At 50.1% G+C, this 16461-nt stretch overlaps 2 protein-coding genes across 3 annotated transcripts in view; both read right to left on the bottom strand.

Moving 5' to 3' along the window:
• Window positions 1-16461, bottom strand: part of LOC115468205 (E3 ubiquitin-protein ligase TRIM39-like) — a 1720076-nt gene that overhangs the window by 1648518 nt on the left and 55097 nt on the right. The gene's annotated exons all lie outside the window — the stretch shown is intronic.
• The window catches only part of LOC115468309 (zinc finger protein RFP-like), a 40093-nt gene that overhangs the window by 632 nt on the left and 23000 nt on the right, over window positions 1-16461 (bottom strand). Inside the window, exons 2-4 of one of the 2 annotated variants that reach the window (XM_030199951.1) lie at window positions 7929-7934; window positions 6386-6421; window positions 5713-5742 (exon numbers count right to left, since the gene is read on the bottom strand). In XM_030199951.1, coding sequence (XP_030055811.1) covers window positions 5713-5734 — 22 coding nt within the window. In that variant the 5' untranslated portion in view covers window positions 5735-5742; window positions 6386-6421; window positions 7929-7934. The remainder of the gene's footprint in view (window positions 1-5712; window positions 5743-6385; window positions 6422-7928; window positions 7935-16461) is intronic. The other variant, XM_030199952.1, reaches the window with a different exon arrangement.

Genomic DNA, 16461 nt, shown 5'->3' with positions numbered 1-16461 from the left:
CCTCATTGGCTCCTCACATACCCAGCTCTAACCTTCATTGGCTGCTCCTGCCAGTGGCGTAGCTAGCATACTTGACTCCCGGGCCCGACCTTTTTTTACCACCCCCCCCCCCCCCCCCCAAGCGAAACCAGACAGAATAGTACAGATCGTCAATCCTGCACAGTCAATGCAATTGAAAGCCATGTCTTTTTCAAACACAGATACACCCTAATCCACTATAGAATAAGTAATCATAAACTTTCTATTTAGACAAAAATTAAACTGAACCCCCGATGCCAGACTCTGCAGACAATGCAACACCACAGAAACAGAAACTGTCCCCTAGTACTGTGCAAAATATAAAGACAGTGGAGTAAATTTGAAAAAACTAATAGTAAATACCATCACCACTATTATAAATTAAACAAATAGAAATAAAACAAATACAGAAAATAAAATAATACCATTTTATTGGACTAATACATTTAGCTTTCAGAGGCCAAAACCTCCGTCCTTGGGTCAGTACAGTATAGTGCTGTTACAGTATCCTATCCTGACTGAGGAAGGGGGTTTTGTTCTCCGAAATGTTAGTCAAAATGTATTAAAATTGGTCCAATAAAAAGATTACCTTATTTACATGTTCTATTTATAAACATTTATTAACACAACTACAATAATACTTTATCCTAAAGCAAAAAATAAAATATATATTTATTTACAGTTTGTTGTTCTGGTTTCTGCTTTCCTCATCTTCTTTTCACTGTCTTCCTTCCATCCAGCATCTGTCTTCGCCTCTCCTCTCTCTGCCATCCAGTGTCTGCCCTCTCTGCTGTCCTCTCCATTCAATGTCTGCCCTCTCTCCCTGCCCTTTCCAGTCCACATCTGCCCTATTTCTCCCTTCCATCCACCATCTGCCCTCTCTCTCTCCCCTCTCTCTGCCCCTTCAATCTACCATTTGTCCTCCCTCTCCCATCCATCCAGGGTCTGTCCTCTCCTCTCGCTCTCCCCTTCCATCCAGGGTCTGCCCTCCCTCTCGCCACCCTTCATCCAGGATCTATCCCCTCTCTCTCTCTCTGCCCCCTCTTTTCGGCCCCCAGTTCTAGCCCCATTATCCCAGCTGCCCTAATTCCAGCCCTAGCCCACATCTCCCACCTGCCCCCCTTTTCAGGCCCACTATCCTATCAATCCCCAGTTTCAGCCCTAGCCCTTTTGTCCACCAGTCCCGAGCTTCAGCCCCAGCCAGTTCTCCCTGCCCCCCTTTTTTTAGCCCCCAAGTCCCCACACCAGTCCCTAGTTTCAGCCCCAGCCATTTTCTCCCACCAGTGCCGAGCTTCAGCCCTAGCCACTTCTCCCTGTCCCCTTTTCAGCCCCCAGTCCCCACAGTTTCAGCCCCAGCCCCTTTTCAGCCCTCAGTTCCCAGTACTGGCTCCCTTATCCCACTACCCTCCTTTTCAACCCCCAGTTCCGACCCCCTTCATCACATGCTTTGCATTAGGGTCCCCCTTTTCAGCCCCAAAATCATTCTCCACCTGTCCCAGGCATAGCCCCATTCTCCCTCCTGCCCCCTTCTCAGACCCCAATTCCAGCCCCTTCTCCCATCTGAGTCCCCCCTCCCTGACCCAGTCCCCTGATCCCTCTGAGCCCCCCTCCCCGACCCAGTCCCCAACTGCCTACCAGCTCCGTCGCCGACAACCCTCTTCTGCAGCCGGCACCTGACCCAGCCTTCCACCCAAAATATAGAATAAAAATAAAGAGCCCTGACTATATAACACCAATAAAGGTGCATCTCCCCCCCACTCCAAGGCAGTGGTGTGCTGGCTCGCAAGAGCCGATTGTTAAATTTTGACAGCTCTTGCGAGCCAGTTGATGTTGGGGGCGAGCCGGCTCCATTAGGGGAGGTAAGTATGGCGGGAGGGCGCCATCACAGGCCATGCTTACCTCCCCTGCCACTCCGAAACATGTGAAACGATGTCCTTCGCCCCCACCCTCCTGCTCCCGCTCCATCTGACTTTTTAAATTACCTCAATCGAAAACCGCTATTTAAGAGCCCTGCAGCGTGCAGGGCCGTCTCTCCAGGCTTCCCCTGCTTGCTTCGGTGACTTTCGCGCCCTTAGTCCCCATCTTCTGACGCATTCTGATGTCATGTCCTTTATTCCGCGAAGGCGGGACTAAGGGCAACGAACATCACCGAAGCAAGCGGGGAAGCCTGAGAGACGGCCTGCACCGCAGCAGGGCTTTAAATATGTGGGCTTCGTACAGAGGTAATTAAAAAAGACAGATGGGAGTGGGAGAGGGAGGGTGGGGGTGAAGGACATCGTTGGCTAGGACATGTTTGGGAGCGGGGAGGGAAGGGCAGGGGAGGGGAGGGAGGAGAATCACTGGGTATGGATGGGGAAGGGGGGCAGGGGAGAGATTGCTGGGCATGATGGGAAGGGGGGCAGGGGAGAGACTTGCTGGGCATGGATGGGGAGGGGGGCAGGGGAGAGACTTTGCTGGGCATGGATGGGGAGAGGGGCCAGGGGAGAGACTTGCTGGGCATGGATGGGGAGAGGGGGGCAGGGGAGAGACCTGCTGGGCATGGATGGGGAGAGGGGGGCAGGGGAGAGACTTGCTGGGCATGGATGGGGAGAGGGGGCAGGGAGAGACTTGCTGGGGCATGGATGGGGAGAGGGGGCAGGGGAGAGACATTGCTGGGCATGAGATGGGGAGAGGGGGCAGGGGAGAGACCTGCTGGGCATGGATTGGGAGAGGGGGCAGGGGAGAGACTTGCTGGGCATGGATGGGTAGAGGGGGGCAGTGGAGAGACTTGATGGGAATGGATGGGGAGAGGGGGCAGGGGAGAGACTTGCTGGGCATGGATGGGGAGAGGGGGGCAGGGGAGAGGGAGAGTTTCAGGACATGGATGGAGGGGAGGAGCAAGAGAAAATTCTGGACATGGATGGAGGGGAGGGAAGGGAGAGAGAAGAAATGCTGGACATGGAGGGAAGATAGAGGAAGGAGATTAGATGAGGGAAAATGAATTGAGGAGAGAAACTGTACATGGATGGAGAAAATAGGAAGAAGCTAGATCCACTGGACAGTCAAGTCTGCGGAGGACCAGAAATGAAGAAGAAAGGAGGAAAGAAAAGAAATAAATGGAAAGGAAGCCCTGGAAACGGAGTCAAGGGAACAGATAGAGAGCAGCAGAATCAGATACTGGACCAGCATGATCAGAGAAACAAAGTCACCAGACAACAAAGGTAGAAAAAAATAATTTTATTTTCATTATAGTGTTTGGAATATGTCCACTTTGAGAATCAGGTGCTGAACGTTAAAAGTTTATATTTATTTACTTATTTATGGCATTTTATCCCAAATTAAACATGAATTAGATTGGAACCTGGGATCATTTAATTTTTTTTCCTGGAGAGAGTAATGCATTGCCCCCTCCCCCCGGCTATGGCCAGTCTCTGCAATTTTGGGGGGGCGCAGCAGTGGGTGGGGGGGGGGCACAGAGGTGGACGGGGGGGGGGGGGGGGACGCCGAGATGGACCGGGGAGAGAGCCTGTTGTTAAAAATTTACCAGCACACCACTGCTCCAAGGTCCATGATATCTCCATCTCCCTCACCCCAGGTCCAGCACATCTTCTTCTCCTCCCCCACCCCCAGGTCCAGTGTTCTTATCCCATTCCAGAAGAGACACAGCCCACTGCACTAGCTGTTTCTAAATTTCAGGATTTTCCAGAAGATGGAGGCTGAGACCAGTCTGTTGTTTACAAAATTTATTTTGCTTTAAATTTGGATGTACAGTCCATTCTTGGTATTCATGATAGTATGGCTCTCCAGAAAGATCACAAACCACAAATTTACGAATACCAAAAAATGTACTTATTGGAAACTGGGGTTAGGTTCCAGCTATAACAATTTTTCCTCAAAACCGTGAAAAGTGAATTCATATCCTTATAGAAGAAAATACAGGGTTTGGGTCCTGCATTGGACAACACATAACAAAAATCAGAGAAACATAGAGGGGCATCTTCGATATGACGTCTAAATCCAACTTTGGACGTGTTACTGAAAACATCTAAAAATCAAGTAGTGAAAATGGCCAGCCTCAAATGTCATACTCAGCTCCTGACAGCGGTATGCAGGTCCCTGGAGCAGTTTTTGGTGGGTGCAGTGCATTTCAGGCAGGCGGACCCAGGCACCTCCCCCCCTACCTGTTACACTTGTGGTGGTAATATTGAGGCCCTTCAAACCCACCCGAAACCCACTGTACCCACATGTAGGTGCCCCACAGTTGTGTGGAGTGGGTTTGGGGGGGCTCAGCACTGAAGTTAAGGGAGCTATGTACCTGGGAGCAATTTGTGAAGTCCACTGCAGTGCACCCTAGGGCGCCCAGTTGGTGTCCTGGCATGTGAGGGGACCAGTGCACTACGAATGCTGGCTCCTCCCACGACCAAATGCCTTGGATTTGGTCATTTTTGAGATGGGCGTCCTCGGTTTCCATTATCTCCGAAAACCGGGGACGACCATCTCTAAGGACGACCCTCTAAGGTTGACCTAAATGTTGAGATTTGGGCGTCCCCAACCGTATTATCTAAACGAAAGATGGGCGCCCATCTTGTTTCGATAATAGCGGTCCCCCCCCCTTTCCCAGGATGTCCTTACAGATGGGTGCCCTTAGAGATGGTCATCCCTGTTCGATTATGCCCCTCATGATCTTTAAATACCTTAAAACCAGGGGCTATGGCTGCCATTTTCGTTATATATATCCATTTACCAGCCTCTTTGTAAAACAAGCCGGTCTCATCAACACTAGGTGGCGTATTTATAAATCTGTTTGGCTTTCATCTTCATAGCAATGCTGTCCACAGTGCTTTTGTTTTTAACCCACAATTTGCATTATCCACAAATTTAACCACCTATTTTGTCATTAAAACACATCACGTTTCTTTTTCTTACGATTGGTACATGTAGCTTGTAACTCACCCCTTGGATGCTTGGTGGTCATCAGATTAAATATGTTTATTCCATTTTGCAAGCAGCTTTTGGAGGCAATGATAAAATGCCATTTAGTGTATCCCTCTTGGCCACTCTGGATGTTTTGGATTGTTGATTCATTAAACTTTAACTTGTGGCCAATGGCAGAAACAGACATGCCGGAATGAAGCTTATCCAACACACCTAGTTTGTCATTAAGACACATCACATGCTTCTTTCTCTTACGATTGGTACATGTAGCTTCCAACTCATCCACTGGATGCTTGGTGGCCATTTCCAGAAGCAAATTCTACTGTATCATTCAGATGGAAACGTTTCTTATCTTAATCTGGTCATCAGATTAAATATGTTTATTCCATTTTGACCAGATTAAGGGCCCTGTTTACTAAGGTGCGTTAGCATTTTTAACGAGCCCAAAATTAACACCTAACCTCCTCTCCTCTTTCCTCTACATATTAATTGATTTGCTTGCTTTATTATTATTGTCTATTAGATTGTAAGCTCTTTGAGCAGGGACTGTCTTTCTTCTATGTTTGTGCAGCGCTGCGTACGCCTTGTAGCGCTATAGAAATGCTAAATAGTAGTAGTAGTAGTAGTAGTAATAAGCGCATATAGGGATATTGTAGGCACATATAGGGTTAATGCACATACATAGTTAACACACATTAAAGACGCTAACGAGCCTAACCTCTTGGACGCTCTAGGAAACTTGGTGGTTTGGTATAATTATTGTATATCAGATTCAGTTACCTGTATATCTGCCAAATTCCATCCACCAATCTGCATTAAAATAAAGATGAACAATGATCAGATCTCAGATAAGAGAAATAAGTACAATGATATAAAAATTATATTAGGGGTGGACAATGATAAAATTTTAATTGTGATTAATCGTGTGATGAAAAATTTTAATCACAGCATTTTGGGCATTAAAGAATAAAGTTTCAAACAGCCTTCACCCAGTTTCTCTCATACCCCCTTCCCCTTCCTCTCCCCCAGTTTCTCTCATGCCGCAATGACCAGCCTTCATTCAGTAACATAGTAGATGACGGCAGAAAAAGACCTGCATGGTCCATCCAGTCTGCCCAAGACAAACTCATATGTGTATACCTTACCTTGAATTTGTACCTGTCCTTTTCAGGGCACAGACCATATAAGTCTGCCCAGCAGTATTTCCCGCCTCCCAACCACCAGTCCCGCCTCCCATCACCGGCTCTGGTACAGACTGTATAAGTCTGCCCTCCCCTATCCTCGCCTCCCAACCACCACCCCCTCTTCCCCCAACTGCTCCGCCACCCAATTTCAGCTAAGCTTCTGAGGATCCATTCCTTCTGCACAGGATTCCTCTATGCATATCCCACGCATTTTTGAACTCCGTGACAGTAGGGTTCGAGCTTGGCGTTGTTAACTGAATAAAACTTACCAGATCCTGCAGGATGTGATTTTCTTTCGTAAAAATCTAAATAAATAAATAAAGAGAGAGAATGAAATGTTAGAGATTTTGAATTATCAAAATGTCCTTCAATGATCTCATAAGTCCATTCATACATAAGAATTGCCATCCAGGGAAAGACTGAAGGTCCATCAAGCCCAGTATCCTGTTTCCAGGGCTCGGGCTTGGCGTTGCCCCAAACTCCTTGTCTTCCCCTGCACAGTGGTTGGGCTCTGCAGATACTTCAGTCACACAGTGCAGGAAGTTGGGGAAGTCTCGGGGTTTCAAGTCTCACAAAACCTTCCCCACCTTCCTGTATCTGCAGAGCCTGTCCGTCCAGGGGGAGAGAAGGAGTTTGAGGCAGCTCTGAGGAAGGAGAAAAATTCCTGAGCCCTGCCGTAGAGGTAAGTGTGGGGGATGGGTGGGTCAGAATTTAAAAAAAACAGGCAGCATCAAAAAACATATTATGTATTGTGAGAAGTGAGAGGCTGTCCTACCCTGGTTAGGCCCCTAGAGGGCGCTGTTCCCCTAAAATGTCCAGGGAGAAGGGCTGGGTGAGTCGCTGAAGGGAGCCAGTAAGGGGAGGTATAGCTGGAGGTCGCTAGGACCGGGGAGGGTCCTGGAGGTGGAAACAGGTGCAGCAGGTTATGGGCTGGGTCCTGTTTGGCCATTAAACACTTAATACCCCACCTGAGTGGTGAGGGGGAGAAGAGAGCTAGCAGCGGAAGAAGAGAGCTGGTAGCTGAAGCAGGAGGTCCCCATGTGAAGTACTGGCTGAGCCCTTTGGACTGGTGGTGAACTGTGTGCAAAGCAAGGAAGCTGGCTGGGGTAAGAAGGCCCTAGAGTGCCAGGGATAAGAACTGTGTGTTACAAAGACGGACTGGGTGTCCGGGTTACAAGGAAGGACTGGGGTGTTCATGTTACAAGGAAGGACTGAGTGTCCAGGTGCTTAAGCTGGAAGATTGAACTGACTAGGAAGAAATGTTTAAGCTGGAAGAAGTGTGCCCCAGGAAGGGGGAATAAAAGATTTGTAAGAGAATATCCTGTTGGTGAGACCTGACTGTGTTTGCCTTTGAGAAGCAGGTCACCCTGAGCAGAAAGGGGTAGTAGAATAATTTGCATACAATCTGCATACTGAGAACCAGCTCACCCTGAGTGAAAGAGGGACGTGGGATCCTGAGGTGGGAGCTTCATCTTCACAATAGCCTCAGCTTGACAGTATTAAAACATTAATGCTTTAAGGGACCCTTTTACCAAGCTGCGGCAAAAGGGGGCTTGTGCTGGCATCGCTGCGTGTTTTTCACGTGTGCTAAGGCCTCCTTTTACCATTGCCACACGGCAGTAACTGATTACCACCTAATACACCCCGGTGCTACAAAAATAAATATGACAGCACACTAGGGGTGGGAAATACCGCCAGGCTGTTGCCCGTGTTAGGATTACCGCTGCTTAGTAAAAGAGGCCCTAATAGTGTTATTAACACATTAATTGCCCACCCCTAAAATTCATATGTTACTAACTGAACAAAACTTACCAAATACTGCATGACGTGATTGGTAAAAAAAAAAAAAAAGACAGAAACAAATGTCAGAGATTTTGAATTATCAAAAAGTCCTTCAATGATCTTATAAGTACATTCATACATAAGCATTGCAATACAAGGAAGACTGAAGGTCCATCAAGCCCAGTATCGGAGTGGAGAGTATCGGAGTGGAGAAGTGGCCTAGTGGTTAGGGTGGTGGACTTTGATCCTGGGGAACTGGGTTCAATTCCCACTGCAGGTCCTTGTGACTCTGGGCAAGTCACTTAACCCTCCATTGCCTCAGATACAAATAAGTACCTGTATATAATATATAAGCCGTATTGAGCCTGCTATGGGTGGGAAAGCGTGGGGTACAATTGTAATTAAATAAAAATAAATCCTGGTTCCAACAGTGGTGAATCCAGGCCACAAGTACCTGGCAAGATCCCAAAAGAGTAAAACAGATTTTCTGCTCCTTATCCCAGGAATAAGCTTATGACATAGCAAACACATGACTTCCAGGGTGCAATGAAACAAAATCAAATAAGCTTTGCCTTATCACCCATTCCTTCTTCAGGTTACACTCAAATAGGAGTGACAATAGACAACGCAAGGTCATTGTTGCTTTGGACAGAACTGATGGTACAGCTGTTATAAAGTAAGAACGTGAGATTATTCAGCCCATGGCAGTCAGCATTTTTATGTTTAAATCATTTTTTTATTAATTTTAATGCAAAATTGACAAAAACATATCAATCTAGTACCTGTATATAATAGTAACATTGAGCCAGCTATGAGTGAGAAAGTGTGGGGTACAAATGTAACAAAAACAAAAAATATATATATTAGTGTGAAAGGCCCGTTTCAGAGAGGAATGAAACGGGCGCTAGCACCGCTTCCCCCCCCCCCCCCCCGATGTCTGTGCTGCCACTGTCCCCCTCGCCCTCACCAAGTCACCGCCGCTGCTCCCTCCTCTCCGTGCGGCCAGCAACTGTCTCCATCCACAGAGGAGGCGCGGCTGCAGAGCTGTTTACACAAAGCTGATGTTTTTGTTGGTCCGGTACTGCAGCTTGGGGCAGAGATCGGAGTGGCACGGCAGGTCTGTTGGGTGTGTGTGTGGGCGGGACTGGAGGGAAAGTTGCTGGGCAGAGGGAGAGGGGGGAGCGGTGGTGACTTGGGAGAGGGGGTGTAGGGTGAAAAAGGCCCGTTTCTGACACAAATGAAACGAGTGCTAGCAAGCTTGGTCTTGGAGTGTGTATGTGAGAGTGTGTGTGGGAGTGAGTGTGTGAGAGAGAGCGAGTGAATGTGCGAGTGTGTGACAGAGTGAGTCTGGGTGCAAATGTGTGTATGAGGATGACTGTGTGATTGTTCGAATGAGTATGTGAGGCACAGTGAGTGTGAGAGAGTGTGTTTCACACAGATACACTGTGTGTGAGAGAGTGTGTGTGTGTGTGAGACAGAGTGTGAGAGAGTATGTGTGCGATACACAGACTCTCTGTGAGACCGAGAGAGTGTATGAGACCGAGGGTGTGTGTGAGTGACTGTGTGACACATAGGGAGTGAATGTGATACAGTGTGAGACATAGTGAGAGAGAGGAAGACACTGTGAGAGTGTGTGTGTGACACACCTGTCCCCTCAGGACCCCCTCCCCCCTCTCAGGTCTCAGGACCCCCTCCCCTTCTGCGCTCCCCTCCCTCCCTTGTGGTCTCAGGACCCCCTGCCTCTCCCCCCTCTGCGTGGTTGGCAGCACAGTGTGTGTGCGTGTGTGTGTGTGTGTGAGAGAGAGAGAGAGAGATTGAGTCTGGGTGTGAGTATGTCTGTGAGAGTGAATGTGTGTGTGACTGTTATCTCTCCCCTGCCCCCCTCCATCCACCCAGCTATTCTCCTGTCTCCCCTGCGCCCCCTCCAGCTACCCAGCGATGCTCCTCTATCCCCTGCCCCCCCTTTTGCCATCCATCGATTCTCTTCTCCCCTGCAGAGTGAATGTGTAGAAAGAGTGTTGTTGGCTTCTGAAAGTAACATATAGTAACATAGTAGATGACGGCAGAAAAAGACCTGCACGGTCCATCCAGTCTGCCCAACAAGATAACTCATATTTGCTGCTTTTTGTGTATACCCTACTTTGATTTGTACCTGTGCTCTTCAGGGCACAGACCGTATAAGTCTGCCCAGCACTATCCCCGCCTCCCAACCACCAGCCCCGCCTCCCACCACCAGCTCTGGCACAGACCGTATAAGTCTGTCCAGCACTATCCCTGCCTCCCAACCACCAGTCCCGCTGCCCACCACCGGCTCTGGCACAGACCGTACAAGTCTGTCCAGCACTATCCCTGCCTCCCAACCACCAGTCCCGCTGCCCACCACCGGCTCTGCACAAACCGTATAAGTCTGCCCAGCACTATCCCCGCCTCCCAACCACCAGCCCCGCCTCCCACCACTGGCTCTGGCACAGACCGTATAAGTCTGCCCAGCACTATCCCCGCCTCCCAACCACCAGCCCCTCCTCCCAACCACCGGCTGTGGCACAGACCATATAAGTTGGCCCAGCACTATCCTCACCTCCCAACCACCAGCCCTGCCTCCCAACCACCAGCTCTGGCACAGACCGTACAAGTCTGTCCAGCACTATCCCTGCCTCCCACCCACCAGCCCCGCCTCCCGATCTTGACTAAGCTCCTGAGGATCCATTCCTTCTGAACAGGATTCCTTTATGCTTATCCCACGCATGTTTGAATTCCGTTACCGTTTTCATTTCCACCACCTCCCGCGGGAGGGCATTCCAAGCATCCACTACTCTCTCCGTGAAAAAATACTTCCTGACATTTTTCTTGAGTCTGCCTCCCTTCAATCTCATTTCATGCCCTCTCGTTCTACCGCCTTCCCAACTCCGGAAAAGATTTGTTTGCGGATTAATACCTTTCAAATATTTGAACGTCTGTATCATATCACCCCTGTTTCTCCTTTCCTCCAGGGTATACATGTTCAGGTCAGCAAGTCTGAGTCTGAGTCCTGTGCTTTATTTTTAACTGGCAGCAGCAGCAGTGTGGAAAATAGGGGCTACAGAAGAGGTCAGTTGTGAAGAAAAGCATCAAGTAACTCCCATTTCTCTGTACACCAGTTTTACGATTTCCACTCGCAAGGGCTATTTAATGCTAGTTCTCCAGCGAAGGGAGAGAATAAGCAGAGACAGGCAGAGATGCAAGTCCCTGGTGTTGCTTTAAATGTAAAGGGAGGGAGGGAGCGGTTGACCTTCCCTGCACTCATGTTCTCTGACACAGCCATGCTCTGACAATACAGCGGGGGGGGGGGGGGGGGGGAGCAACCTGGGCGGCAGAGTCAGCAGGAGAGGAGTGTGTTTCCCTACTCCTTAGTCCTGGCTGTGATTCGTGAAACTGGATATCTACACCCAGGGCCGGTCTTAGCAAGTGCGGGGCCCTATGCAGACCAATTTGGTGGGGCCCCACCCTAGCCCTGCCCCACCCTAGCTCCGCCCCCACCCTAGCTCCACCCCATTTATAAGATTATTCCATTTTTAGAAATTTTTTTAATTTATGAAATTTCAAATAAAGACAAATGAAGGTAAACTTGTACAAAAAAACTGATTGAAATAATAAGCACAATGCTATCATGAAACCTCCCCTCCGCAGAAATTATTCAGTTCAAGTCCACTACAATTAGTAGTTCCAATTCTCATAACAAAGGAGAATAAAGGGAAAATATTAAGAAAAGATCCAGTACTTTCAAATTCCCCTATTACTCTGTAACCCATCAAACCAGAGAGGCAAGTAGCCACATCAGTTACTAAAATAGTTTGAACTGATTGTACCTACTTTATATCAGATTTTGCTACTTCATGATTTCCATTCTCAGATTTTAGCTTAGTAATCTTTTCTTCCTGTGATTGCAGTCTAGCTTCCAAATGATTAATTCGAGGTGTCATATCATTAATGTAATCCGTTGGGTTGGTCGTGAGCCCTTGGGCCCTGGCCGAGGCCAGCAGGCGCCGACCCAGGCCAAGGGGAGACCGACCCACCACCGCACACCCCAGCTACACAAGACCCCCTAAGTTACCCCTCCCCACAGTTCCTCAGGAAGAAGGGAAATAGGCATACAGGCGGGCCTCGCGGCCGAACCGGAACCCACGCACACAGAGCCACTCGTGCGAGCCTCACGGCTGAACTGGAACCCAATCACACACAGGGAGGGGTGAAAGAACCCAGAGGGCCCCAAGATGCCAGACACACGCTGAACACCAGCAATAGGGCAAAGGGGGAAACAAAGGACCAGAGCGGGCCACGCCCACGCAGGGGACTAGCGCAGGACAGGGGAACTAACACAGCAACCCCCCCCCCCCCCCACCAGGGTAGGAGCCCCAGGCAGAAGCCAGAGGAACCAGACACAAAAGGAAGGCAGAAAGCCTTTGCCTCAAACCCACTGTAGACAGAGGCACACGGAACACAAAGGATTAAGCTTGTGGAGCCAGCAGAGAGAGTGCCATAAATCAACAAACAATCAGAGAGAACGCTTCCCCTCCCGAGAGGGAGTGGGACCCATCCAACAAACACACTGGCAGAGGCAGGAATACAATACACACAGTACACAAAGGGTTAAACTCACTGAGCCAGCAAGCCGGGACACTGGGAAGAGAAATCCTTAAAACAAACAAACAAAGGAGAACGCTCTCAGCCAGAGCCCCGGAGGCTGAGCAATGCCCAGCCCCCACTAAACAAAGGAGCAGCTGACCCTGATTGCAGAGCTAGGCACACACACACACACAGCAGCAGCTAACCCAGAGGGAAGGGAAAGAATACTCTAAATCAACACAGATCCCTGTCAGAACCTAGAGCACGTTCTGAGAGAAAGCTATCAGGCTTTCCTGTTACCACCAAGTAAGTAACGCAAAAGCAGAGAAACTCTTCAGCTGCAGGCTAAAGTACTATCCCCTGACGTCAGCACAACCCCTGGCAGCCAATCAGAAGAGACGTCCCCCCTCCCCCTCAGCCAAACCGGCAGAATCATAACAATTAATTACTGGAAGCAGTGTTTTAGCTAAATCTGCTATTGCCATCCAAATTTTTATCAGGAGAAATATCTGCAGATCTATGTGAAAATATCCTAGATATGTTAGAAACAGCCTCTTCCAAGCCAGAAGATCTTACTTGCTCAGCTTCTCCAGCAACTAATGTTGTTGGGCCAAATTCCTCTCAGGAAGGCAGACATTTCCAATCCTTGCACCGTCCGCAAGCGTCGTTAGATGGGAGAGACACTTCTCCTGATCTCCTGCCTGCATGGAATCCGATTTCGATTTGGCATAAGTGCACAACTGTTGGCGTCAGCAACGATGGCTCACCTCACGTCCTCACCACCTCCGACCAGGCTCCAACTTTTCCCGCTCAGTGACTCCCGCCCTCGTGTCCGGAAACAGGAAATACATCAGAAGGCGGAACATTGAGCGGGAAGCTGGAGCCTGGAGGTGAGCCGTTGTGCTGCAACTGTCTGTCGTCGCCATCGGGGGCGGGGCCATCGCTGCCTGGGCTGGCTCGCTGGCATTGCTCAGTTAGTCGCCAGGGTCCGGGGACTCGGGAGCTGACGGTGGGCTCAGCGTCACAAGCCGGGGGTGGGCACTGCGCCGGTGGTGGCAGGAGTGGAGCGGCTGAGCCGCGGGAATGGAGATCATCTCAGGCGACTAAGGCGAGCAGCAGCGGAGGTCGGAGCAGAGGCATGAGCGAGGCAGAGTTGAGGCGTGCCGCGTGGGGCCCCCTTAGGTGCGGGGCCCTATGTGGCTGCCTTGGTCGCCTCTGCCTAAGACCAACCCTATCTACACCACCATGCAAAATGGAAGAGAGGCTTCATTAGAACCTTGGTGGTGCCTTTTATATATATAGACTAGCCGTTGAGCCCGTTAAAACGGGCTACAATTGGAATGGGGGTTTTCCAAGGCCCCCCCAAGGTCACCGCTGCCCCTCCCCCCCCGAGGTCACCGCTACCGGTACCCCCCCGGAGTCGCCGCCGCCGCCACCACCCCTCCACCCGGCCCGGGCCCTCTGTTCACTATTAATTCAACTTACATCGCCGCAGCACGTAGATCAGCAGAGCTCCCGTCGGCCTGGCCTTCCTTCTCTGCCTGTGTCCCGCCCTCATGTGACATACCGTCGGCGAGGGCGGGACACAGGCAGGGAAGGAAGGCCGACCGGAGCTCAGCTGATCTGCGTGCTGCGGCGATGTAAGTTAAATTAATTGCGATCAGAGGGGCCGGGCCGGGTGGAGGGGTGGCGGCGGCGACTCGGGGGGGGGGGGGTTCCGGTGGCGGCGACCTCGGGGGGGAGCGCAGTTTCCCTCTCTGTCCGGCCCCCGTCATCACGTATTGACGCGGGGGCAGGACAGAGAGGGAAGTCTCTACTGCGCATTTGTGAGTGAGTTCGGTCACTCGCCGTTTATATGTTTGATATATAAACAATCATATTCCCACCCCAGACAATTCCCTTTTCACCCTCCCCCACCCCCACCCTTTAACCAACTATAATAATGAGAAAAAAAAACTGCGGCTTAGTAAAAGGACCCCTATATTTACAATGTCCCTCAGTTGATCCATTTTGTTTTTAACACTGGCGGAAGTTTGAGATATTGGTGGGAAAGTAAATTTCGTCCAGTACAGCTGCTGGGAAACCTTCCTGCTTATAATCGAAAGAGAAAAACGCCTATATTGTGACCCAAATCGGGAGATAGACGTTTATCTCACAAAAACGAATAAAGCGGTATAATCGAAAGTCGAATTTGGACGTTTTCAACTGCACTCCGTCGCGGATGCGGACAAAGTTGATGGGGGCGTGTCGAAGGCGGAACTGGTGCGTGGTTATCTGCCGATCAGAGATGGGCGCCTTTCGCCGATAATGGAAAAAAAATATGCGCTTTTAGCGAGAATTTAGGGCACTTTTCCTGGACCCTGTTTTTCCACGAATAAGGCCCCAATAAGTGCCCTAAATGACCAAATGACCACTGGAGGGAGTCGGGGATGACCTCCCCTGACTCCCCCAGTGGTCACAAACCCCCTCCCACCACAAAAAGGTAAAATTATGTATAATCATACCTGATAATTTTCTTTCCATTAATCATAGCTGATCAATCCATAGACTGGTGGGTTGTGTCCATCTACCAGCAGGTGGAGATAGAGAGCAAACTTTTGCCTCCCTATATGTGGTCATGTGCTGCCGGAAACTCCTCAGTATGTCGATATCAAAGCTCCATCCGCAGGACTCAGCACTTAGAGAATTACACCCACGAAGGGACACTCTGCCCAGCTCACCACCGCCGAAACGGGGGAGGGGAATTAACCCAGCTCATCCCCACACAAGTGGGGGAGGGGAATCCGTCCAGCTCATCCCCGCGGAGCGGGGGAGGGACACCACACCCGCCGATGCGGGGGGATCTGGCTTATCCTGCAACCGCAACCGCGGGAGGAGCTGACTGACCCTAACACCGCCGAAGCGGGAGGGGTACAAAGCTGCCCTACAGCCGCACAAAGCGGGAGGGAGTGCCGGCAGAATTTATGTCTCAATCCAGCCCCGTAAAACGGAGGGGAGAGGAATGCAGCAGCTCACTGTAACACAAAGTCGTCTCAACTCTTGAAGAATCCAAGTGAAAGAAGAACTTGAACACGAAGTCCTCCTGAAGTAACTGAAGGCTAAACTTGAACCTAAAATTCAACCAGAATATAAACAGTACAGATATCTGGGAGGGGCTATGGATTGATCAGCTATGATTAATGGAAAGAAAATTATCAGGTATGATTATACATAATTTTACCTTCCATATCATCAAGCTGATCAATCCATAGACTGGTGGGATGTACCGAAGCAGTACTCACCCAGGGCGGGACATAGAAATCCCTGACCTCAACACTGAAGCTCCAAACCGGGCCTCCGCCCGTGCAGCCACAGTCAAACGGTAATGCTTGGAGAATGTATGAGCCGAAGCCCACGTTGCCGCCTTGCATATCTCTTCCAAGGAGACGGATCCGGCCTCTGCCATCGAGGCCGCCTGAGCTCTCGTGGAGTGAGCCTTCAGCTGGATAGGCGGCACCTTCCCCGCGGCCACATAAGCCGCTGCAATGGCTTCCTGGACCCATCTTGCCACTGTAGGCTTAGCAGCCTGCAGACCCTTACGAGGACCTGCAAACAGGACAAACAGATGATCCGATTTCCGGAAATCATTGGTCACTTCCAAGTATCTGATGATGACTCGTCTCACATCCAGATATTCAAGAGCGGAGTACTCCTCTGGGTAGTCCTCCCTACGAAAGGAAGGGAGACAGAGCTGCTGATTCACATGGAAGCGAGAACCAATCTTGGGCAGGAAGGAAGGCACTGTGCGAATAGTCACTCCTGCCTCAGTGCACTGCAGAAAAGGCTCTCGACATGAGAGCGCCTGGAGCTCGGAAACTCTTCTGTCTGAAGTGATAGCCACCAAAAAGACTGCTTTCAACGTCAGGTCTTTCAGAGATGCCCTCGACAAGGGTTCCAAAGGCAGCTTCTGCAATGCTCTTAG

The sequence above is a fragment of the Microcaecilia unicolor genome, chromosome 4, assembly GCF_901765095.1.
Source record: "Microcaecilia unicolor chromosome 4, aMicUni1.1, whole genome shotgun sequence".
NCBI lineage: Eukaryota > Metazoa > Chordata > Amphibia > Gymnophiona > Siphonopidae > Microcaecilia > Microcaecilia unicolor.
This window is presented reverse-complemented; position numbering and strand designations above follow the sequence as displayed.